Below are 24,726 nucleotides of genomic sequence, written 5' to 3'. Positions count from 1 at the left end.
ATTTTTTACGCTTAATTGAGAACGTCACAGTAGGATGACACAAATTCTGAAAGCCTTTGCAGAACTTGAGAAGGCATCTCATCCCATTGCCAAGGCTGAAGGGGCAGATGAACAAGACAAGACAGACAAAGATAAAGAGTAGGAAACCCAAGGTGCAGGTAAGTAATGCTGCAGCTCAGCACTTGACCCTCTGTTTGATGACTAACTTGGTGTTAGTGGTCCTGCATGAAGTCTTTACGAGGACAGTAATGCTTTGTGGCATTTCACGGCACCATCTCCATAGCAACATTGTAGCATGTTTTCAAAGAGATGGAGACAGTCTTGAAGCTTCAGATGATCATTGGATATGCTAGCCCTACACTGCATGGTAGTTGCAGGTGTCCTTCCAACAATGGCACGGATTTGTATTTACTTAGATCCTGAGGAGACAGTTCCCCACAGTCATTACCAGGTAACAGTGCCAGGGTCTGCATTCAGAACAATGCAGTCAATTAGAATATGCTGGCTGTTGATTACCCTGGTATTTCCTTCTTTTACACTACAATATACTGTGATTAAGTGATGCTGAGGAAATATTCAGCACTAAAGTTAGTCAGGCATTCACATAAGATAGTGATGCCATCTGTCAGCTGTTCCACTTTTGTTTTGGAAGACAAATCTCCACCTGCCCTAATCATCTGCCAAAGTGAGATATTTTCTCCTCTGTTTGCAAATGAATGTGTGCACGTACTAGTGGGTAGGCACAGAGTATCTCATGCACTCTGACAAGCCTGACATCCTTTCAAAGTTTTCTTCTTCTTTTAGACATGTCAGATAGGTGAATTCCCATTGGGAAACCCATGGGTGCCTGTAGTGGTGCTGAGGGGAAAAAATAATTAATTTTCATCAATAGGCACAAAGGCTCATGATAACCTAATGCCAAGAGGTAAAAAAGAAAAGAAATGAAGATAAAAGGGTACGAAAGAAATAAAAGAAAGACTTGGGGCATGATTTTAACTAGGAGGCGGCTTCTCAGCAGGGGGGTAAATAATCGGGTGGGAAACCCAGAGGAAAAAATCATGCTGTTTCCCGTGCGATCATGACTCAATTGGAGCCACTTAACTCAGCTTCAGGGTTTCGTGTCCTCAAACTGCGCAGCGGGTGGACCGCGCACCCGCATGACTCAAACCAACTATTTAAAGGGCCACTCCAGCAATACATTTGGAAGGAGAAAGGAGGAAAAAATGAGTGCGGAACATCGTAGAGTGAAGCCAGCACCTAGATTCTCCGCCACCACCCTGGGGACATTGCTGGGTGCAGTAAGAAGGACGTGTCACCAAGAAGGCATGGCTGGAGGTGGCGGACGATGTGAGCAGCAGAAGCACTGTGCCCTGGTCGTGGCTTCAATGCCGAAAGAGATTTAATGACCGAACTAGGTCAGAAAAAGTGAGTACAGTTACTGATTGATCTGCATTCCGTGGTGAACTGTACCCGCCCCCCCACACCCCCGCTCACACTGCCCTGCGAAGCCTACTCCATCACATCACTCCTCACACCCACTTAAAGCTCAGTTTCGACTCACCTTCACTTTCTGTGCACTCCTTCAACCTCCCCCCACCCCATTTGTGCACCCACCTCTCCCACTCACTCCAATTCTGATGCAGTGTGAGCAATCCTGACTGGTAGTCACCCTCTGATGCATCTGCTTCATTGTCATCCTGACCCAAAGCAATGCATCCACTGGGTTACCACATCATCCTCACTCACTCACACGTCTGTACTTTCTCCCCTTGTAGGAGAAAAGAGCGCAAAATGCAAGAGAGAGGGCGATGACTGGAGGGGGCATCCCCAAATCATGGCCCTCACAGAAAAGGAGGAGAATGCCATGGCTATAAGCTGGACGGTGGAGTCTCTGGCCGCCGGGGATGCCGAGACTGGCACCTCGCAAACGTCTGGTGACAGAACTTTAACATCCCTCACACACAACATGGATTTTTGTTATCAATGATTAACCTGATGCACACCTCAGTATGCTCATCGCAACATTACTTCTGTGATGATTATTAATATTGTTGTATGTTCTCTTCCAGGGACATCATGGACTGAAGATGTGGTCGAGGGTGATTCCTCAGGGGAGCTCCCTGCCTCTGAGGGCGCACCCTCACATCTTAGTGAGCCATCCACCAGCGCAGATACTCACACCTCATTGGGTCCTATTAGAGAGGTAGTTGGGTTGTCACCTGGTGAATCAACGCACACAAGTGAGCACGAGCAGACACTGGTGGCAAGGGCAGCGATGGAGACTCCACGTCAGTGGGCGCACTCCTCTCCAATCTCTGCTCAGCTTGACACAGATGCTGAACCCTGGGGCCATCCTTGAGAAGGAGAATGATGGAGGTATAGGAGCAACTTTATGAAGGAGTGGAAAATATGCCATGCACACGCTCCACAATAGCGGAGAAGATGGAGGAGTCCAACTCCATCGCTAATGGACTAGCGGCGCAGGTAAGTGTAGGAATGTCTGCAATGGAAAGAATGGCAGCCTCCATTAAGCTTCATGCACAGCTCACAAATGAATCCAATCAGGCCCTGACAACAGCTGTGCGGACTCTGGATGCCAACATGTCTGCCGCCTTAAACAGGCAGACAGATACTTTAGCCATGGCCTTTGAACGCATCACAGATCTGCTCCAAGCTTTGTCCAGCAGAGTGTTAGGAGTAATGTAGCCTTGGCCCAAGAGAGGGATGATGACGAAAGGGGACATGAAAGTGGAGGCTCCACTCAAAGCGCTCCCACCTCTCACCCATTGCCCTCCCCCTCAACCTGCATCCACAGTGCTGCCTCCTCTCCAGGTGGCCAAGTCTGCCTCCGCACAGGTGCAGGTGGAACAGTCTTTTGAGGGGCTCTCACGGGCTCCAAAACCCAGAGGTCGCAGGCTGAAAGTATCTAAGCAGCCCAGGCATGAATCTGAGCAAGCTGCCACTACCTCTGCTGCAGCCACAGGGTATGCACCACGTAGAAGTAGTAGAAAGAGAAAGTGAATAGTTTTGTAATCGTCAAGGGTATGCACCAAGGGTGCCTGATAGACTGTCATGTTTTTAATTTCTATTTGGTTTATGTTAACATCATATTAATTGTTACGATTCTCACCACCACTGCCACGTCTTGCCCATTCTTGAGTCCCTTTTGTGAAAGCGGCCTTACACGTGATTGCTCATGAAAGGCGAGTTGATGCCGCCCATTGGGTACATTTGCAATGGGTGTATGTGTCATTGTATAACTGTTTTGTGCAACCTGAGATGGGGGGGCAGTGGGGTTGTGATTGTGGTGGTCGTTCCAGGTGGTCTAAATACTTGGCTGTAGTCACTTTGCAGATCTCCCTATGAGAATCTATCAAGTATGAGTCACTCCCTGGCATGACGAGCAGCCGGGTGAGACGTTGCTTCACCGATGGTTCGCCCATCGTCGTCCTCCTCATCCTCCTTGTCGTCTTCTTCAGTGTTGATGGTGGGTGCAGCTGCTTGTGGAAAGCATGGGACCTCATCCACCTGTAACCCTCTCTGTTGAGCGATGTTGTGCAGGACGCAGCACACGAGTATTATTCTGTACACCCTCACCGGTGAGCAATAAAGGGCTCCCCCAGATCGATCCAGGCACCAGAAGCGCATCTTCAGCAGTCCTATGGTTTGCTCCATGACCAGTCCTGCTGTCAATCATAAAAATATTATGGAAGTTGTCATCACAGATGGATGCTGGGAGCTATCATTAACTATCTTGTTGGGTCTTTTCGGCTTAAAGTGATAAGCCGCATTTTCTCAAGGTTTAGATTTTTCACACAGGGACAGGCCTCTGACAGATAACATTGCTGGAGGCATTTATAACACAGGAGATACTGTAGATATGTTCAACCATTTTCTTTTTGTTATTTTTGTAATTTTTATGCCTTTATTTTATAAACCTTTATTTAGTATTAAGTCCCTAGCCTCGTGGAATAAACAAGATGGCAACAAAAAGGTCTTTCAAAAATAATTTGAGTGATCTCATTAGTTCATTTTCTGCATTCTTATTTTGGTAGATTTTGCTGACGTAGCATGCTTGATTCATTGTTTCATATGTCCTTAGTACTTCCTCATGGTAGTATTCCTCCCATTGTTCTGTATGTTCCCTGCTGCTTTTGTTCGAACTTGTTGCATTTATGAAATTTGCACGTATTCAGATGTGAGACCCAATGCTTGTCATTTGCATAGTTGATGGATAGATAGATCGATAAAGGATCTCCTACATTGTTGCCAACAGAGATAAATAAATTACTATACAAATGATGTTTTCCTCATCCAGGGATAGGTTTTAAAAAAAGTTAAGTGAATAAAAACATAAATAGATTTGTTTCCCCTCACACAAAGCAAAGTTATGTAAAGATATCTCCCCATTCCAAAATGTGGTACTGTTCATTAGACTCAGAAAGGGGGCAGCCTTAATGGAATTCTGAGAATTTTAACCCATAAAATTCTTACACAAAATAGCTTTGGGACATTTTGTGACTTAGGGCTTGTTTTAGCACCCGCGATCGGGTGCGTTCCTGGCGGGGGGGGGCTACAAAAATCGGTGATTCCCGGGGCGGGGCGGGAGCCCGGCTCCAACCCGCCCCATTTCCAGGTTCCCCACTGATGTGCTCGCATGCGCGCGCAGCCCCCGCATGTGGGACTCCCGCCGGCAATTAAAGCCGGTGGGGTGCCACTTAAGGTATTTATTTTGGTATTTCAGGTCGTTTAGAGACCTGATTAACATGATATTTTAGGAGGGTTGGGATTTTACAAACAACTGGGACTTTTTCCCGTACTGGGGGAAACACTCCCAGTTCAAATGGACGTGTTGCAGCCATCAGCCTGTGGCAGCTGCAAAGGTCCATTTGACAGGTGGGGGGGGAGACCCTCACTCATTGCAGGAGGCCACTCTGTCACTTTGGACAAAGTTTGGCCTCCACCACCCTCCTCCTAACAACAAAATTCACAAACTTGCACACCTACCCCGATGTCCAGACACATGTACCTACCTTGCGGACCCCCTCAGATGTACATCTTCCGGATGGGGGCCGCCGTAGCTGCAGTCATGACCTCCTCGGAGGGCGAACAGCATCACCAGCCTCGCCGTCCACCTCTGACACGTGGAGCTCCACAACACAGTGCTGTGACACATCCACCTGCACAGCAGTAGGGAGGGCAACGGCAGAGAGAGATGCGTCGCAGAGGGCACTACCCTCGCCACAGGGTCCACAGACCGAGACCGAGGCTCAGCCTCCTGGACCTCTCTGAGCAGCAGTGCACACGGAGGCTCAGAGTCACTCGACACATAGTCGTGGACATCTGCAGCCTCTTTCATGCTGAGCTGCTCCCGGCTGGCCCGAGCACCATCATCTTTACTGTCGCTGTCAAAGTCACCACTACCTTCAACAACTTCTCCTCCACATCCTTCCAGGGTGCCACCGGGGACATTGCCGACGTCTCTCAGTCGTCTGCACAAAAGAGCCCCACAAATACACCTACACCGACTCTGCAGTGACACAATGGGTGGCATCAGTTGGGACATTATTGGGAAGATTTGTAACCCAGGAGAGGCAGCTGTATGGGTGCATTCAATGATTTTTCTTGCAAATTGTGTGTTATCAAACTTTATTTTAACGCTATGCCTTGAGGTTACTGATAAAACAAGGTGGCAGTGAAAAGGATTTTCAATAAGATTTTGAGCAATTGGTTCCTGTTCTTCTCCTTAGTTGTTTTACTGGTAACTGCTTACTGACTGCTAATTCTTGATTGGTCGTTTTTGTTTCCAATTGTTATTTGTTCTTCGATCCCTGCTTGTTCAGTTGTAATTCATTTCTGGTTCATGAATATGAGATTTGAGCCAACCAGGTGCAAGTGTGACACAGAAGTTTGCGTTTGTGCTGCCTGCAGTGTGATGGGTCGTGTTAGACACAAACCTTTACATACATAATGATTTCATCTCAATAAAATTAATCCGGTAAATAATTTTAGAAGATCTCATGTTCTGTTTAGAATGCTTAATGTTTCTGCCTGTGTCATCTTTTTACCTTTATTTGGTAAGAGCAGGGGTTATATGTGAGATTAAGTGAAATTATAAACTACACTGAAGTTATAATAATGTAGGTTTTATGCCCTATTATATTCACACACTTTTTACCTTCAAATGATGCAAATGTTTGTTGGGTACCTTCATAAAATAGTGACTGATACACAATTATAAGACTCCATGCATTCTTAGAGTTATTCATTGCAAATTTATTATTGCTGTTTGATTATATCTCACATTTTTCAATATCACATTCAGTATTCAAATAGTTTAATGATGACTTCAGGCACAATATATATTCTATTGAATATCACTAGAAATGCATATCTTTTTCAGCTGTATTACATGTTTATAACATTCCTTTAGGTTGTAGTGGGGATACAAAGTATACAGCCCATCATCTTAAAGACCCAGCAGTTCTGCTCGTCTACATTCTCATATACATTGAAATAAACCCCGAGCAGCCATTTTATAATAACTTAAAGATCAAATTTAAATATTGAACATCACAGATCAAGATAACTGTACCATTATCTGCACCCATATTTTATCTGGTGAATGACAACATCCAACAGATATTTAACAAGCTCCACTAGCTGATGGTCTTGTTTATTACAAACATTTTTTAATTACTTTTCTTTTTTTTAGGACTTTTCTTTCACTTATATCATTTTCTGACTAGGATGTTAGGAAGGGGAATTGCTCTTAATCTTTTATAATATTGCTCGATAAGTGCTGCTATAATGTACATGTCAGTGGCCTGAGGTGACTTACTTTCCAATTTCTTCTCCCTCCTATGGCCCCACCCCCTACCCTTCCCATTCAGATGAGCTGAAATCATAACTCACCAGGTATGAAATTGTAGGCTCACATCACACTGGTTTCAGAGTGTGTGGGTTAAAATTAGATAGTAATCATCTTTAGATTGTTTCTGATCTCAAAGTGCTCATTCATAAAATAACAGAGTGATCTACGTAGCCAATGGCTCTATTTGGTTTTTAATGCATGTCAGTTGCAATCCCACACCTAAATGTGTAATTTTACAATTCTGTCACAATTGAGGACATTTGCAAATTATAATTACTGATTTGAAGAGTATGTGCCTGTATAATACACAATGAATCACTTCAACCACATAATTCCAAATCTCAACAATGCTGTTGTGAATTACATCTCCATGTGAAGCTGCTATTAACAAATTAAGCAACAAGCTTGATATAACTCTCTATGCTACAACCACTGACGTATCTAGACATTGCTCTTGATTGTGATCATTCAATCTCTTGTCTGAAGCTCTTTATGGTCAGTGATTTCCTGGTATGACATAGAAGACAATATTGAAAGCTTGGCTTGCTACCAATTGTATCCAATTTGCACACAATGGTGATATGTAATGATTTAATACTATTACTTCATATAGGATGTCACATGTCCCTTGCATTTACACTGGACAAACTTCATTCTCAGGAATGGGCAGCTGAGTAAAAGTATTACGTTTGTTATCCTCTTCATGTTTCGCTGCTGTATTGCAGTAAGAAGACATCTGTGTTGCAATGGCAGACATTTCTCTCTCATTACTGTTATGAGCTTGCATTGCGTGCTCTGCTGTTGGGTTGGTGTCAGGTTCAGTAAGGTTGAACATTTGAAGGAGACATTTCCTAAACTGGATATAGATAACAAAAACATAAAGTATTACATTCTGGATTTCAATTTTAGATAAAATGTATTGAATTTTCTTATTATCCAGTCACAAATGTCAAATACTTTGGTTGTGTTTCTTTACACATAAAGGTCTGCATTTTCATTAATATGCAAAGTTAAGGTTACACTTAACCTTTTATAAAATTCTCTGTGACATGATTGTTGAACTTTAGCTTTCAATTTTTGCAAAACCTTGCTTCTCATTCCAAGGATTTATAGTTGAGATTTAGTTTACTGATAGAGCTAAAATCAGTCTAGAAATCCAAGCTAAAATTAAATTGAACTTTAATTAATATGTGCTTTGATAAGTTCTATTTTTTTTAGGCAGGATTAAGTTTTCTCTCTCTGCCATTACAAACAAATAAAATGCAACTAAATAGGACATTGGAATGAGAATTTTCAAGGATAACAAATCATCATTTTCTAAAATCCTAAATCTATTTGCTGGCAGCTGCCAGGCAGTTCCAATTTTGCAAAGGATGATGGTGCAATGCCATATGATTGGAAGATTTGGTCAGGTTTAGCTGATCCTTAGTGAAGAGAGTATTATGTTAGGTGGTCTCTCTGAACTACAATAATGACTAGCAGTGCTTGCCACTCCCATCCTCTTCTAGGCCCCTAGAAATCATGCACCATTTGGCATCTGAGAGGGTGAAGAGCTGCACTGCTTCTAGATCGAATCTAATGACTCTCTTACTGTCCACTAGGAGGTGCACAGGAGGAGTCTGAGTCGATTTGCTGAGGTCTGCTGCTCTGTGTGCCTGCGCACGAATGAGCTGACCTATCCTGATAAACGTACATATTTTTCTAGAGTACCTGACACATGGCTCATGATGCACTGGGAGTGCTGGCTGGGGTAATGGGAGCTGGAATTTCAAGTGTGAGGAGTCAGTATAGGCTTGCTGACTGCTTATGGAGTCTTTAGGGGAGATAGGGAGGGGAAGAAGAAGGGGTGACAGAGAAGGAGGGTGGAAGGGCAGCAAGCAAATTTTCAAAATTATTTTAATAAAACCTCCTCTTCAAGCACTCCAGATGCATTATGTAATTTAAGTAAAATGTGGGGCCTTAAAGAGCTGGCTGGCCACATTGTGACATGTTAGATGCAGGGACACAGAATAGTCCTTAGGCTGCCTTTGCATTAGCAGCCCCAATCTATTTCCTATGTTTTAGAAATATATATACTGTGGGTGAGGGAAATGGGCTCTACTGTTACAGCTTGGGCTTTCCTCATGTAAACAGCTGGACAATGGTTTCTGTAAATAGATTGTGACATTGTCTGAACTGAAATCTGTGTCTTTATTTTCTGCTGTCTTTGGGTTAGCGTAGCCCAAGTCTAACAACTAATCCTGTTAGAAGGAAATTGTTTATTGGGGAATACATCAAATGCCCTTTCCTATAAGTCTGGGCAATGGAAAAAGAATCATGTGGTCAGATCACGTTGTACAGGCTAAACCATTGTTCCAGATTTATTTACCAACAAAATAATACACAGAAATAGACAAAATACTAAATAGCACAATCCTCATACGAGAAAACTGGAATCAGTCCTCCAGTGGTTAATATATCCTTTTTAAAGAGCTACCTTTTTTTTCGGCATCTTGGAATGCAACAGTTTCTGAAACTATACTAAAGACAGAAATTCCTACTTTTGTAACATTTACCTGTACGTAGATGATTATTCATACCTGAAACTGTGGTGAAAATCTTTGGGAGTTGCGCAGGAGTATTGAAGGCAAAATTATACAACATCTTTTTTGTTTTACAAATTACTGTAAGTTGAGGCAGGACAATGATTATAAATTACTAAATTGCCAATTTAGTGTAAAATACAATTTTATGGCGTGTCATTTTACACTTAAGCCCATTGTAGACAAAAAAATAAGCATTTCTTTTTGTGCGGTGAGATGAAGTAAGATGGGTGGAGACTTGTGTGTACATTAACACTGGCATAGATCTATTGGGCTGAATGGCCTGTTTCTGTGTGGATTTCTGATGGAGGAATGGGCCGAACGTCACACCCACCTAATGTCTTCAGTTTGAGGCCCAGGCCTTATTTGTTGCAGTTTTTAACTGTGCGCCTGTCCCATTCCTGCCGGCCAGAGTGGCTTAAAGTTTTCCCATTGAGAAGGAGCCAAGCCATTCAATGCAGTTACACTTTTTCAAACTGAATACAAATTCTCAAAACTACCATGATGGGTTTTGAATGCAAATTCTCTGGATTATTAGGCTAGGCCTCTGGATTATTAGTCCAGTAACATAACCACTACACTACTATTTGGGTTAGCGTAGCCCAAGTCTAACAACTAATCCTGTTTGCAGGACATTGTTTATTAGGAATGGGCATTTGATGTATTCTCTATCAGTCTGGGCAATGGAAAAATAATCATATGGTCAGATCACGTAGTACAGGTCAAACCACTGTTCCAGATGTCACCATTCCATGCAGTGAGCTCCACAGATTCTCAAAGGTATGGTAGTCCCTGTTAAGCTACTATTCTATGAGTCCCGCAACAGCTATACATCTGACCCACTGCCTTCCTCTACTTCCTTTCTGCTGTCATCTTCACTTGCTTTTCTTCACTGATACTCAGTTCTTGACCAGGTTCTCCTTCCTTCCTCCCACAACTGATTCCACTGGAGTAGATTCTGAGGTGCTAGTGGGGTCTGGAGTGCTTGACAGCTGCTCATGTATTGATGCTGCTTTCTGCTTCTCTGGTGCAAACTTCCTCATCTTGGGAGACCCCTACACGAGAAGGGGACATAGGGTATGTAGCCCGAGAAGCAAATTTGGCAGTCTCTTAGTCATTGATTTGGTGTAATTGTTTTTATTATTATTTATTCTTGGGATGTAGGTGATGTTGGCAAGGCTGTATTTATTGCCCATCCTGAGAAGGTGGTGGCAGCCACTCTTGAACCGCTGCAGTTTTTATGGTGATGGTACTCTCACAATGGTAGCGAATTTCAGCATTCTGACCCAGCGATGAAGAAGAAACAGCAATGGTGCACAGGTCTTCAGCACTACCATTGAGATGTTGTGAGGGCCCATAGCCTTTGCCATGTCCAGTGCACTTAGCCGCTGGAGGAGGCTGACCGGAATCAAGCACCCAGCAAACTCTTCAACCTGGTCTGTTGCACTCGTCCTGGGCTCCACCATGGTTGAGAATGGGGCTGTTCATGGAGACTCCGCCTTCTGTTAGTTGCCTGGTTGTCCACCATAATTCTCGACTGGATGTAGTAGGACTACGAGGCTTTGCTCTGATCTGTTCACTGTGGGACTCCTTAACTCTGTCTATAGTCCGATGCTTTAGCATGCAGGTAGCTCAGTGTAATAACTTCACTAGGTGGGTACCTCATTCTAAGGTATGCCTGATGCTGCTCCTGACACACCCTTCTACACTTCCCATTAAACTAGGATTAGTCTGCTGGCTTGATGGTGATCATAGAGTGAGGATATGCCAGGTGAAAGAGGTTACAGATTATGGTAATATACAATTCTGCTGCAGCTGTCAGCCCACAATGCGTCATGGATGCCCAGTTTTTGGCTGCTAGATCTATCCTTAGGCTGTCCCACTTAGCACAGTGGTAGTACCACACAACATGATGGAGGATGTCTTCGTAAGGACAGTATGGTGGTCACTTATGCCAATCCTATCATGGACAGATGTGTCTGTGTTGGTTCTCTCGCCACTTGATGCGGGCCTAGTCTCTGGGATAGGTCACAGCCAGGGATGGCAATGTGGGAGTCTGGATGTTGGTTGATGGATACGATTCTGTGAGTACCACTATATTCACACTATATTCACACACTGTAGCTAATATTGTAGCAACAGCTATATTATCCCTCTCATTTCTAGTCTAGGTTATGCCAGGGAGAGCCTGTACCAGGGACATATCGGAGGAATGTTAATGACCTGGATCTGGAAATATAGGCAGGTTCTGGTCATTGCAGGCAGAGCACACTTTAGGTACGCACTGCCTGGTGCCCAGGTGGAGTAAGGACAAGAAAATCAGCCTCTTTGAATGGAGTTGTGCAAGCGCTGAACTTAAAAGCATTTTGGGTAGATGTAAAACAATTCAGGTGAAAACCTTGAACAGTATTCTTCACGTATCATTCACAATGACGGCCTAAAAATTCTGCCTGTGGAAAATTTTTCACACCATTGATTCTAATGAGTGTTAGATTATTTTTTCAAATCCCGTTTTATTTCATTCTCACTACACATTCTCATTCTCATTTATCACTACACATGTGCATTTCACTCATTGCTCAAATAGCAGAAGGGGAATTGCAGAAAAGATGTGTTCGGCTTTCAGATGGTGGTATCTCATGGTGTAATTTTGGGGCCACATCTTAACTTCAGGGCTGCTATGTTACTTTTACCAGTATGGCAGCTGTATACCTTATCCCTATCAGGTGGTGTGATGAATGCTACAGCAGATTGTGGTAAATATGGAACGGGATTAAAAAGTTCTCAGGCTAGAAGTTCCAAACCATTTTGCACGTAGAACTAGTGCAATCTGGGCAGGGGGAATATGGGGCAACACCTTTCTCTGCTGGATTTCTTCAACTTCCTGCACATTTTGACAAATTCTGACTGTTGGGCAAACACCTCTTCTGCTCACCATCTCTCCGTCGTGCCATCACATTAGGAGGTAGATCTGGTGGGATGCCAGGCGGCCCCAGAAATCCTGCCAGTTACACTCATTGTATGATCAATTAAAGTAATCTTCATGAAGTAGGCACGTTCATACCTAAATACTTTGGCCATAACTTGGGCTCACAATCTTGGAAAGATAAATTTCCCATTATGAATGCAGCAAAACAGCAAAGGAAGAGCTGGCAGCAAAAGTATTTCTGCTGGGAACCTTGGCCAGACTGCTCCCACACATTCCCCCAATGGAGCGTCAAGGTGCTGCTCCAGAATTCCAACGCCCAGTAGCATTATAAATGTGCGGGCGCCTATCCCCGGGATTTGGGATAGGGTCATTGCTGAGGCAGAAAGGCAGATGAAGTCTCACTCCATGATACTTCCAGTGGTACAGCTCCTGGACTGGAATTTCTTGGCTTCTATATCAAGATAGACCACATGCATCAATCAGTGGTAATCTGCAGTACAAAATTCTTCGCACCCAGTCACAGATATAGAATCTGCAGCAGTGACTTCGCCATTACAGTACCACAAAGAAAATGTAAAGAACAACTGTCGTTCTTAAAAGCAGACAAATTAATTCAACATTGTTTCATGCAAACTTTTCTCTGAGAAAATGCTATGAAAAGAACCCAGCCTGCAATTCATCCACAATTTTTCAGAAATTCTATAATTCGCCTATATCTGTGATTCAATGGCTCCATGCACTTTTTTGAAAGCAAAAGAAAAACTCATGCAAAAAAAGCATTAAAAAAGTAATGTACTCACTTAACGACCAGCTTCACAACAGTGTTTCAAAATCAAATCAACCCATCTCGCTGCAAATACAATATGCTCTTATCTACAAAATGTGGAATCATTCTGCTCATCCACTCAAACACTATCATTTTTCTTTTTAAAAAGTAATCTATGGATCAATAAACATTTCCCTGTTTTATTCTTAACCCTATCTTCTTTCAAGTATTTCTTCCATAACCGTGCATGATGTCCTATGTGACTGTGACAATGGTAAACTATCCCTCCTCATACTTCTCGACCTGACTGCAGCCTTTGACACAGTTGACCACACCATCCACCTCCAACACTTCTCCTTCGTCGTCCAGTTGGTTAGGACTGTGTTCGCCTGGTTCCATTCTTATCCATCCGGTCATAGCCGGAGAATCATCTGCAATGACTTCTCTTCCCGCTCCTGCACCGTTACCTCTGGAGTTCCCCAAGGATCTATCCTTGGCCCCCTCCTATTTCTTATCTACATGCTGCCCCTCGGCGACATCATCCAAAAACACAACGTCAGGTTCCACATGTACGCTGACAACACCCAGCTCTGCCTCACAACCACCTCCCTTGACCCCTCACTGTCTCTCATTTGTCACACTGCTTGTCCGTCCATTTCCTCCAACTAAATATTGGGAAGACCGAAGCCATTGTCTTTGGTCCATGCCGCAAACTCCGTTCCCTAGTCACCGACTCTGTCCCTCTCCCCGGCTACTGTCCGAGGCTGAACCAGACTGTTTGCAACCTTGGCGTTCTATTTGACCCTGAGATGAGCTTCCAACCACATATCCGCTCCATTACCAAGACTGCCTACTTCCACCTCTGCAACATCGCTTGTCTCCACCCCTGCCTTAACTCATCTGCTGCTGAAACCATCATCCATGCCTTTGTTACTCAAGACTCAATTATTCCAATGATCTCTTGGCTGGCCTCCCATCTTCCACCCTCCATAATCTTGAGCTCATCCAAAACTCTGCTGCCTGTAACCTAACTTGCACCAAGCCCAGTTCTCCCATCATCTCTGTGCTTGCTGACCTACAATGGCTCCCGGTCCGGGAACGCCTCGATTTAAAAATTCTCATCCTTGTTTTCAAATCCTTCCATGGCCTCACCCCTCCTTACCTCTGTAACCTCCTCCAGCCCTACAACCCTCCGAGATCTGCGCTCCTCCAATTCTTGCCTCTTGCGCATCCTCAATTTTAATTGCTCCATCATTGGTGGCTGTGCCTTCAGCTGCCTAGGTCCTAAGCTCTGGAATTCCCTCTCTAAACCTCTCTAGCTCTCTCTCCTCCTTTAAGATGCTCCCTAAAACCCACCTCTTTGGCCAAGCTTTTGGTCACCTATCCTAATACCTCCTTATGTGGCTCAGTGTCAAATTTTGTTTGATAACGCTCCTGTGAAGCACCTTGGGACGTTTTATTACGTTAAAGGTGCTACATAAATGCAAGTTGTTGCTGTTGTTGTCTTAAGCGGGATGTCTTGAGGAGTGTACATATTACAGAGAGGGAGGTGCTGGAAGTCTTTACGCGCATCAAGGTAGATAAATCTCCGGGACCTGATGAAATGTATCCCAGGATGTTATGGGAGGTTAGGGAGGAAATTGCGGGTCCCCTAGCAGAGATATTTGAATCATCGACAGCTACAGGTGAGGTGCCTGAAGATTGGAGGGTAGCAAATGTTGTGCCTTTGTTTAAGAAGGGCGGCAGGGAAAAGCCTGGGAACTACCGACCGGTGAGCCTGACATCTGTAGTGGGTAAGTTGTTAGAGGGTATTCTGAAAGACAGGATCTACAGGCATTTGGAGAGGCAGGGACTGATTAGGAACAGTCAGCATGGTTTTGTGAGTGGAAAATCATGTCTCACGAATTTGATTGAGGTTTTTGAAGGGGTAACCAAGAAGATAGATGAGGGCTGTGCAGTAGACGTGGTCTACATGGACTTTAGCAAAGCCTTTGACAAGGTACCGCATGGTAGGTTGTTACATAAGGTTAAATCTCATGGGATCCAAGGTGAGGTAGCCAATTGGATACAAAATTGGCTTGATGACAGAAGACAGAGGGTGGTTGTAGAGGGTTGTTTTTCAAACTGGAGGCCTGTGACCAGCGGTATGCCTCAGGGATCGGTGCTGGGTCCGCTGTTATTTGTTATTTATATTAATGATTTGGATGAGAATTTAGGAGGCATGGTTAGTAAGTTTGCAGATGACACCAAGATTGGTGGCATCGTGGACAGTGAAGAAGGTTATCTAGGATTGCAACGGGATCTTGATAAATTGGGCCAGTGGGCCGATGAATGGCAGATGGAGTTTAATTTAGATAAATGTGAGGTGATGCATTTTGGTAGATCGAATCGGGCCTGGACCTACTCCGTTAATGGTAGGGCGTTGGGGAGAGTTATAGAACAAAGAGATCTAGGAGTACAGGTTCATAGCTCCTTGAAAGTGGAGTCACAGGTGGATAGGGTGGTGAAGAAGGCATTCAGCATGCTTGGTTTCATTGGTCAGAACATTGAATACAGGAGTTGGGACATCTTGTTGAAGTTGTACAAGACATTAGTAAGGCCACACTTGGAATACTGTGTACAGTTCTGGTCACCCTATTATAGAAAGGATATTATTAAACTAGAAAGAGTGCAGAAAAGATTTACCAGGATGCTACCGGGACTTGATGGTTTGACTTATAGGGAGAGGTTGGATAGACTGAGACTTTTTTCCCTGGAGAGTAGGAGGTTTAGGGGTGATCTAATAGAAGTCTATAAAATAATGAGGGGCATAGATAAGGTAGATAGTCAAAATCTTTTCCCAAAGGTAGGGGAGTCTATAACGAGGGGGCATAGATTTAAGGTGAGAGGGGAGAGATACAAAAGGGTCCAGAGGGGCAATTTTTTCACTCAAAGGGTGGTGAGTGTCTGGAACGAGCTGCCAGAGGCAGTAGTAGAGGCGGGTACAATTTTGTCTTTTAAAAAGCATTTGGACAGTTACATGGGTAAGATGGGTATAGAGGGATATGGGCCAAGTACAGGCAATTGGGACTAGCTTAGTGGTATAAACTGGGCGACATGGACATGTTGGGTCGAAGGGCCTGTTTCCATGTTGTAAACTTCTATGATTCTATTCTATGATTGCTACTTATTTGCGGATGTTGATATGATTAAAATTAAAATAATTAAAATTTATTTTCTTTGAGCTGTCTTATTTTGTCTTTGATCTATGCATTTCATATGATTTCAGGTAACATTAATTACAATAAAACTGTCTTGGGAAAGAAATTTTGTTGCAGATTGTCATCATTGTTGATGACTACGTGTGCTAGTATTACCAATAAGTCTAGACATTATCATTGTCACATCATAAATTAGAGCAAAATAAAAACATACCTGTTTGTTCATGAACACGTAAATGACTGGATTATAAACTGTTGCGGTTTTTGAGAAAAAAGCTGGTATTGCTGCCAGGCGTGGATCTAACTCGATGGTTGGACAAGCAGTCACAGTTATGGAGAAAACTGCATACGGGGACCAGCAGAAAAGAAATGCCAGTATCATGACAATTATCATCCTGGTGACTTGCTTTTCAGGCTTCCGTCCAACTCCCAGTCTCCCTTGAGTATTTGCCACCTAGGGCAGAAACATTAAAAGTCAGCTGCTTTATACGGGAAGTGTACTCTTGCATCATAATTATCTACCTTTATTTTTTGTGATACAAATTTGAATACCGAACAATTCTGAAAGCATTTGGTAGCTTTTTGATTACATGATGGTACACAATTGCAGATTCCAAATACTATGAAGCCATGTATTTTCTTTCTCCTTTTCAATCTAAATCTGAATTATCCTGAATACTGATTTTTTTTAAATGTTGCAGTGGAAAGGCTGCATATGCACAAAATGTAACTGCCTATAAAACCCATATCACTGTGTCATATAGTGTAGGTCAGATCAGCACTCAACTTTACACTCAAACATTAGATTGCTGCCAGAGTTTAGCTAAGTAGTGCAAAAGGAGCTTGACTTCCAACTGTCCTATGAGATATTTTAAATTACTATACTGTGTTAAAAGAAAAGACTTGCATTTATATACCACCTTTCACAACCTCAGGATGGCCCAAAGCGCTTTACAGCCAATTAAGTACTTTTGAAGTGTAATCACTGTTGTAATGTAGGAAACGCGGCAGCCAATTTGCATATAGCAAGGTCCCACAAACAGCAAAGTGATAATCTGTTTTCGTGATGATGATTGAGGGATAAATATTGGCCAGGTCACCGGGAGAACTGCCCTGCTCTTCTTCGAATAGTGCCATGGGACTTTTACATCCAACTGTGAGGGCAGATAAGGCCACGGTTTAATGCCTCATCCAAAACATGACACCTCTGATAGTGCAGCACTCCCTCAGTACTGCAGAAGTGTCAGCCTGGATTATGTGCTCAAGTCTCTGTAGTGGGACATGATCCCACTACCTTCTGATTCAGAGGCGGGTGGTATCACTGAGCCAAGGCTGACAATTCACATGTTTTACAGCTTTTAGAAATAAGTGGTTCAAGACCAATTGATCAGTAAGCTAATATTTCAAACTAACTGGCAATGGTGCAAAGCTGGAAAACTAGTAAGAGCGATACTAATTAAGAACAACCTTTCATTGGGAAAATCAACCTCTCTAATAAAATCCACATTCCTTAAGCTGAGGTTCTGGTTAAAACCAGAGAATGGAATAATCTGTGAACAATAATTTACCTTCCTTAATTTCCTGATCAGTTTTCCATAGGATACAAATATAACCAATAAAGGCATAATGAAGCAAGTTGTAAAAAGTGCGATAATGTAGGTATGATCATTGAATTCTCCAGAATACCTGCAAGAAATATAGCTCAGTTACATACATTACCAAACACTTTAATATCCACAATCAACACATTTTTGAACCTATAAATATAAAATGCATGACTAAGAATTGGAGATAGTGTAGCAGCTCATGAAACTACTCAGTAACTTTTAGTGCTATAACAATTTTTTCTTCATCGTGCAAAAATGTGGAAAGTGATACATAGTTTTTCATGGCTCAAGCACAATAAATCATTGTCTTATTCAATAGAAATGACATCACATCACATTCTAATTACTGGAAAACTTGTTGAAGAGATTATTCAGCATGACTTTCACACCACACGGTAATCTAATTAGTATTTGCATTGTCCTTAGCATCAACCAAACCAAGCCACAAGGAAATTTAAGGGAGGATTTCTTCTGAGCACTAGGTGTAGTGAAATCATAAACACATGTTTATAACAAATTTTCCATCATTGTCTACAATTAAAAGTATTTTTTACCCACCATACTAAGTTAATGTTTAGTATAAATAGTATAAATAGTAAACATTTAAATTCAGCTGTCCCATGCTTTGAGAATTCAGCCACATTCAAAGGATGTTTGGGTCAGAAATTAGGGCAACAATATTGTAGCCCTATCTCTGTCTTGTGCCTCCTTTGAATGCACTGAATTTACCTGATGTGAAAGCCAATAAGACCCATTTATATTCCAACTGTGGCACTTTCCACAATTTGGGACTTGTTCACCTGAGAGTTCACTGATCACTCAACTGGTAGAATACAAGTCCTATTCGACAGTTCTTCATTATATATTCTTTCTATTCTTTATTCTGCAATCTCGCTGCATGAATCTAATTACCAGAATAAGTAGCATTTTTCTGTGCCATATCACCTACATTCCATAATTTGTTCATTCAGCAAAAAAGTTCAAGATTGTGATAGTTATTACTAGTCAGACTATAAACCTAATATCTATTTATTAATATATCTTGTTTTCATTCAACTTTCTCAAGTATGAATTATAATTGTGATTCACTTATTGTTTCTTAATAAATAATGGGCCGGATTTTCCTGTGAAAATAATGGCGAGGCTAAGAGGGCTCAGCGTTATTTCTGTGTAAATGGTAGAGTAACTTCCAGCAACCGCACATGCGCAGTTAAACGCAGAATTCCGGACGTTGCTGTACCAGATGCGACTCTCCTCTGTAAGCTGCGTGAGAACGACATCTCGCTGGCTGGCTCTCCGTTCAAATGAATGGAACGGCATGAAGTTCCTGCACTGAACTGATGGATATGAACTAATCTTGCCAAACAAAGGTACGTCAAGTCATTTTAAGTCTAAGCACCCTGTTAACCCATGGTAAGTCTTAATGACTTCAAGAACAAGTGAAAAGGAAAAGCGTAGAGCAGCAGAAAGAAAGTATACTTTAGGCACTAGAGATAAAGTGAAAACTAGAAGGTGTAAAGCGATTAACCCAGCATTAAAGCTGAAGGATAGGGTAGGGTGTATGGCCCAACTAAGAGTTCTATATACAAACGCACGGAGTATAAGGAATAATTTAAATGAACGACATGCATAAATTCAAATTGGAGGGTATGACATGATAGCTATTACTGAGACATGGCTGCAGGATGGTCAGGATTGGGAACTAAATATACCAGGTTATAAGGTCTACAGGAGAGATAGGGAAAATGGAAGAGGGGGAGGAGTAGCCTTAGTGATTAGAGATTAAATCACTTCAATGATAAAGGAGGATATAATGAGAGGTAAGCAGCCAACAGAGATTTTATGGGTTGAATTGAGAAATAGGAAAGGATCTAGGACTATAGTGGGAATTATGTATAGGACCCCTGGCAGCAGCTCTGAAGTGCTAGATTGCATAAATGCAGAGATTAAACAAGTGTGTAACAAAGGCATAGTGGTCTTAAAGGGGGACTTTAACCTTCACATAGATTGGGAAAAGCAGACTAGCAACTGTCAGAAAGGTAGTGAATTTCTTGAGTGTGTCCAGGATAGTTTTCTACATCAGTATGTCCAAGAGGCAAGAAGGGGGCAAGCCATACTAGATTTAGTAATGAGTAATGAACCAGATTTAGTTAACAGCTTAACTGTGTGTGAACATCTATCCAATAGTGATCATAACATGATCGAGTTCAAGGTAGTGTTTGAAAGGGAAAAAAGTGAATCAGCTGCTAAGATTCTAGACTTGGGTAAGGCCGTCTTCAATGGGATGAGACAGAGACTGTCCACAGTAAACTGGGCAAATCTGTTAATGGGTAAAACGACTGATGATCAGTGGGAAATGTTTAAAGAAACATTTAACGTGACACAGAGTCGGATTATACCCGAGGGGCAAGAACTCTACTTGCCAAAAAAAACAGCCATGGACAACTAAAGAGGTAAGGGACAGTATAAGACATAAGGAAAGGGCATACAAAAAGGGCAAAAAATGGCACAGATCCTGGTGAATGGGAAAGATACAAAGATCAACAAAGGGTCACAAAACAGATAGTAAGAGCTACAAAAAGAGAGTATGAAAAGAAACTTGCAAGGGATATCAAAACCAATACGGGGAACTTTTATAGTTATATTAGGAAAAAGAGGGCGGTCAGGAGCAGTGTTGGCCCCTTCAAAACTTAAAGTGGGGATATTGTCATTGACAATGGGGAAATGGCGGACATGTTAAATAATTACTTTGCGTCAGTATTTACAGTAGACAAAGAGGGTAGCATGCCGGAAATCCCAAGAAACTAATATTGAATCGGGAACAGGGACTCAATAAAATTAACATAAGTAAAACAACAGTAATGAAGAAAATAATAGCACTAAAGAGTGACAAAACCCCAGGACCAGATGGTTTCCATCCCAGGGTTTTAAAGGAAGTAGGTGAGCACATTGCAGATGCCCTAACTATAATCTTTCAAAGTTCTCTAGATTCAGGAACCGTCCCTCGAGATTGGAAAATTGCACATGTCACTCCGCTCTTTAAGAAAGGAGAGAGAGGGATACCAGGGAATTATTGATCAGTTAGCCTAACTTCTGTAGTGGGGAAAATGCTGGAGTCTATAATTAAGGATAGGGTGACTGAACACCTTGAAAATTTTCAGTTAATCAGAAAGAGCCTGCATGGATTTGTGAAAGGTAGGTCATGCCTGACAAACCTGATTGAATTTTTTGAAGAGGTGACTAAAGTAGTGGACAGGGGAATGTCAAAGGATGTTATTCATATGGACTTCTAGAAGGCATTTGATAAAGTCCCACATAAGAGACTGTTAGCTAAGATAGATGCCCATGGAATCAAGGGAAAAGTACGGACTTGGATAGGAAGTTGGCTGAGCGAAAGGCGACAGAGAGTAGGGATAATGGGTAGGTACTCACATTGGCAGGATGTGACTAGTGGAGTCCCGCAGGGATCTGTCTTGGGGCCTCAATTATTCACAATATTTATTAATGACTTAGATGAAGGCATAGAAAGTCTCATATCTAAGTTTGCCGATGACACAAAGATTGGTGGCATTGTAAGCAGCGTATATGAAAACATAAAATTACAGAGGGATATTGATAGATTAGGTGAATGGGCAAAACTGGCAAATGGAATTCAGTATAGGCAAATGTGAGGTAATCCACTTTGGACCAAAAAAGGATAGAATACGGTACTTTCTAAATGGTAAAAAGTTAAAAACAGTGGAAGTCCAAAGGGACTTAGGGTTTCAGGTACATAGATCATTGAAGTGTCATGAACAGGTGCAGAAAATAATCAATAAGGCTAATGGAATGCTGGCCTTTATATCTAGAGGACGAGAGTACAAGGGGGCAGAAATTATGCTGCAGCTATACAAAACCCTGGTTAGTTTGCACCTGGAGTACTGTGAGCAGTTCCGGGCACCACACCTTCGGAAGGACATATTGGCCTTGGAGGGAGTGCAGTGTAGGTTTACTAGAATGATACCCGGACTTCAAAGGTTAAGTTACAAGGTGAGATTACACAAATTGTGGTTGCATTCTCTGGAGTTTAGAAGATTAAGGGGTGATCTGATCGAAGTTTATAAGATATTAAGGGGAACAGATAGGGTGGATAGAGAGAAACTATTTCCGCTGGTTGGGGATTTTAGGAGTAGGGAGCACAGTCTAAAAATTAGAGCCAGACCTTTCAGGAGTGAGATTAGAAAACATTTCTACACACAAAGGGTGGTAGAAGTTTGGAACTCTCTTCCGCAAACAGCAATTGATGCTAGCTCAATTGCTAATTTTAAATCTGAGATGGATAGCTTTTTGCCAACCAAAGATATTAAGGGATGTGGGCCACAGGCAGGTATAGGGAGTTAGATCACAGATCAGCCATGATCTTATCAAATGGTGGAGCAGGCTCGAGGGGCTGAATGGCCTATTCCTGTTCCTATGTTCCTATGACTGTCAAACAACCTCTCTGGCACTGAAAATTAACTATTACAAATATGGAGTCTCATTCCTTCAGATTTTAATTGCTGTTGGACAATTAAGAAAAACATTTCTAATTTTTAATTTTCTAACTTTTTCTTTCTGTCTCTTTTACCTCTGTCTCTTCATTCAATGGGGGCTAAATTGGTGAACCCCCAAATCTGGGCATGGGCATCACGGGTACCTACGCAACCAGCATGTTAGATTGGTGCTGCAACTTAATATACCTGATAGATGCGCAGGGTGGAGCCCTCGCTGCGTACATCTCTCCATTTTCTCCTTTCTCTCCACTTCTCACCAGCAAGGGGGGGCAAATCTCGGGTGAATTGCTCACACCTCTTAAAGGCAGGCTGCACCTCTTATTTACAAAAAATAAGATACAGGTCCACACGGAGTCTGAACGGAGATCAGACATCACACACGTAAAACACAGATGCAGGTTCAGTCCCTATGTTTACAAACTATTGAGTTATGTTAAAACATTGATTAAAGGTTGCGCACTACTAAATCCCACATCGTCCAATCTGCACGCCAGACCTCACCAATCTGCCGAGTTGAGTTTGTACCGGGCCTGCGATGCACTAGAGTCCTTGGTGCAAGAGGGGGACAGAAGGAGGGGCATCCTATATCCACGGGGGGCGGGGGGCAAGAGACCTTCCAGACATATGCTCCTGAGACAGTGGGAGGCAGTAGAGGACAAAGTCAATGCCAGGTGCATAGCACCACAAACATGGATGCAGTGCAGGAAGAAGTTCAATACTTTGTCACGAGTGGTCAAGGTGAGGGTGATGCAAGTGGCATCTCCTACCATCTGCACCACTAATCACATCCACTCTCCACGCACTACACCCCCCATCACCCACATACCAACAAACTCTTTCAATCAACTCTTCCAATCAGATGCTTCCTCTCACCCGCACATATTACCACTGTCGTACACCCACAACTCACAGGTCACACACACACCGGTAGCTATTCATCCATGACAGGCACATCACCCAAACATCCTGCAGGACACTCACCTCTTTCCCGCTTTCTTGCAGGAGAAGGTGGCGCACAACAGGAGGCAGCGAGTGGCAGTGGCATTTAGCCCCTCGAGCCTGTTCCGCCATTCAATATGATCATGGTTGATCTGTGACCTAACTCCATATACCTGCCTTAGCCCCATATCCCTCAATACACTTGGTTAACAAACATCTATCAATCTCAGATTTAAAATTAACAATTGAGCTAACATCACTTATCGTTTGCGGAAGAGCGTTCCAAACTTCTCCCACCCTTTGCGCGTAGAAGCATTTCCTAACTTCACTCCTGCAAGCCCTGGCTCTAACTGTTAGGCCACATCCCCTAGTCCTACTATTCAAGCATAGGAGACCTCCAAAAACAGGTACAAATGCACCAGCAGCCAGAAACAATAATCCAGCAACTAACCTGTAAATCCTGCATGGTCCCTTTAAATAATGCTGGCGGGGGAACCTCCAAGCTGTCTAGTTCATGTTTAGCTGGTCGTGGTTAAGACAGTGTGCTGGCTGCAACGTTAAGTGTCAAAATGGTGTCTATGCCTTTAAATCAGTGTGGCACACTATATTCTCCTTACTTTACATGCTGCCAGCGTTTGTTATCTGCGCATGCGTAAATCCCTTTACTAAGATGGTGTCGGTGCATGTCATGCTAGAAGCATGCGTGCGCATCCCAGATGTCATTTTGGACCTTCAGGAGGCCGCGTAACACTGAAACTAGCCCAATATTTCTTACCCTCTCTTTATTTTGCTTTCTGTACCTGATTTAACATTGAATTCACTATTCTAATTTACACTTCCTGGTTCAGTCTCTGCGTTGTTTATTAACATGCTTCAGTCTGATTGGTTAAGGGGATACAAAGTTGCTTGCCCCGTTCACACAGGTCCCAGATGCCCGGGAGAGGACTTTGAGCTGGACTGAGGACCTGATGAGAGGAACTAGCTGTGGAAAAGTCCATGCAAAGTCTACAGGCAAGCGCAAGTCTAACGAACGGCAGGCGCCGGTCATTCGCCGCTGACAGGAAAATCCGGCCCAATATGTTAGATTATGTTTGTACTGCATAAGGACCAATATTAGGATAAAATTCTGAGTGACAGGTGAATTTGAGCAACCCAGACCACTTTCCAAAGTTGTGTGCAAAGAAGCAAGTAGCTCAACATGGTCCTGCTGTTGTACTAGTCTTCACCTGAAAGCAAGCCTACTAATGATCTGAAACCCTATACAATTCAGTAGGAACACACAATATGCCAAGCCTCT

The 24,726-nt window shown here is 42.8% G+C and overlaps 1 protein-coding gene across 1 annotated transcript in view; it reads right to left on the bottom strand.

Annotated features, from left to right (window-relative positions):
- Nucleotides 1–7,508: 7,508 nt before the first annotated feature.
- valopa (vertebrate ancient long opsin a) overlaps nucleotides 7,509–24,726 on the bottom strand; it is a 34,671-nt gene continuing 17,453 nt past the window's right edge. The window contains exons 3-5 of the mRNA XM_068002422.1: nucleotides 17,920–18,037; nucleotides 16,566–16,805; nucleotides 7,509–7,730 (exon numbers count right to left, since the gene is read on the bottom strand). Coding sequence (XP_067858523.1) covers nucleotides 7,509–7,730; nucleotides 16,566–16,805; nucleotides 17,920–18,037 — 580 coding nt within the window. The remainder of the gene's footprint in view (nucleotides 7,731–16,565; nucleotides 16,806–17,919; nucleotides 18,038–24,726) is intronic.

The sequence above is a fragment of the Heptranchias perlo genome, chromosome 21 (genome assembly GCF_035084215.1).
Source record: "Heptranchias perlo isolate sHepPer1 chromosome 21, sHepPer1.hap1, whole genome shotgun sequence".
NCBI classification, from domain to species: Eukaryota; Metazoa; Chordata; class Chondrichthyes; order Hexanchiformes; family Hexanchidae; genus Heptranchias; species Heptranchias perlo.
Note: the sequence above shows the minus strand (reverse complement) of the source record. Positions and strands in the feature narration are given on the sequence as shown.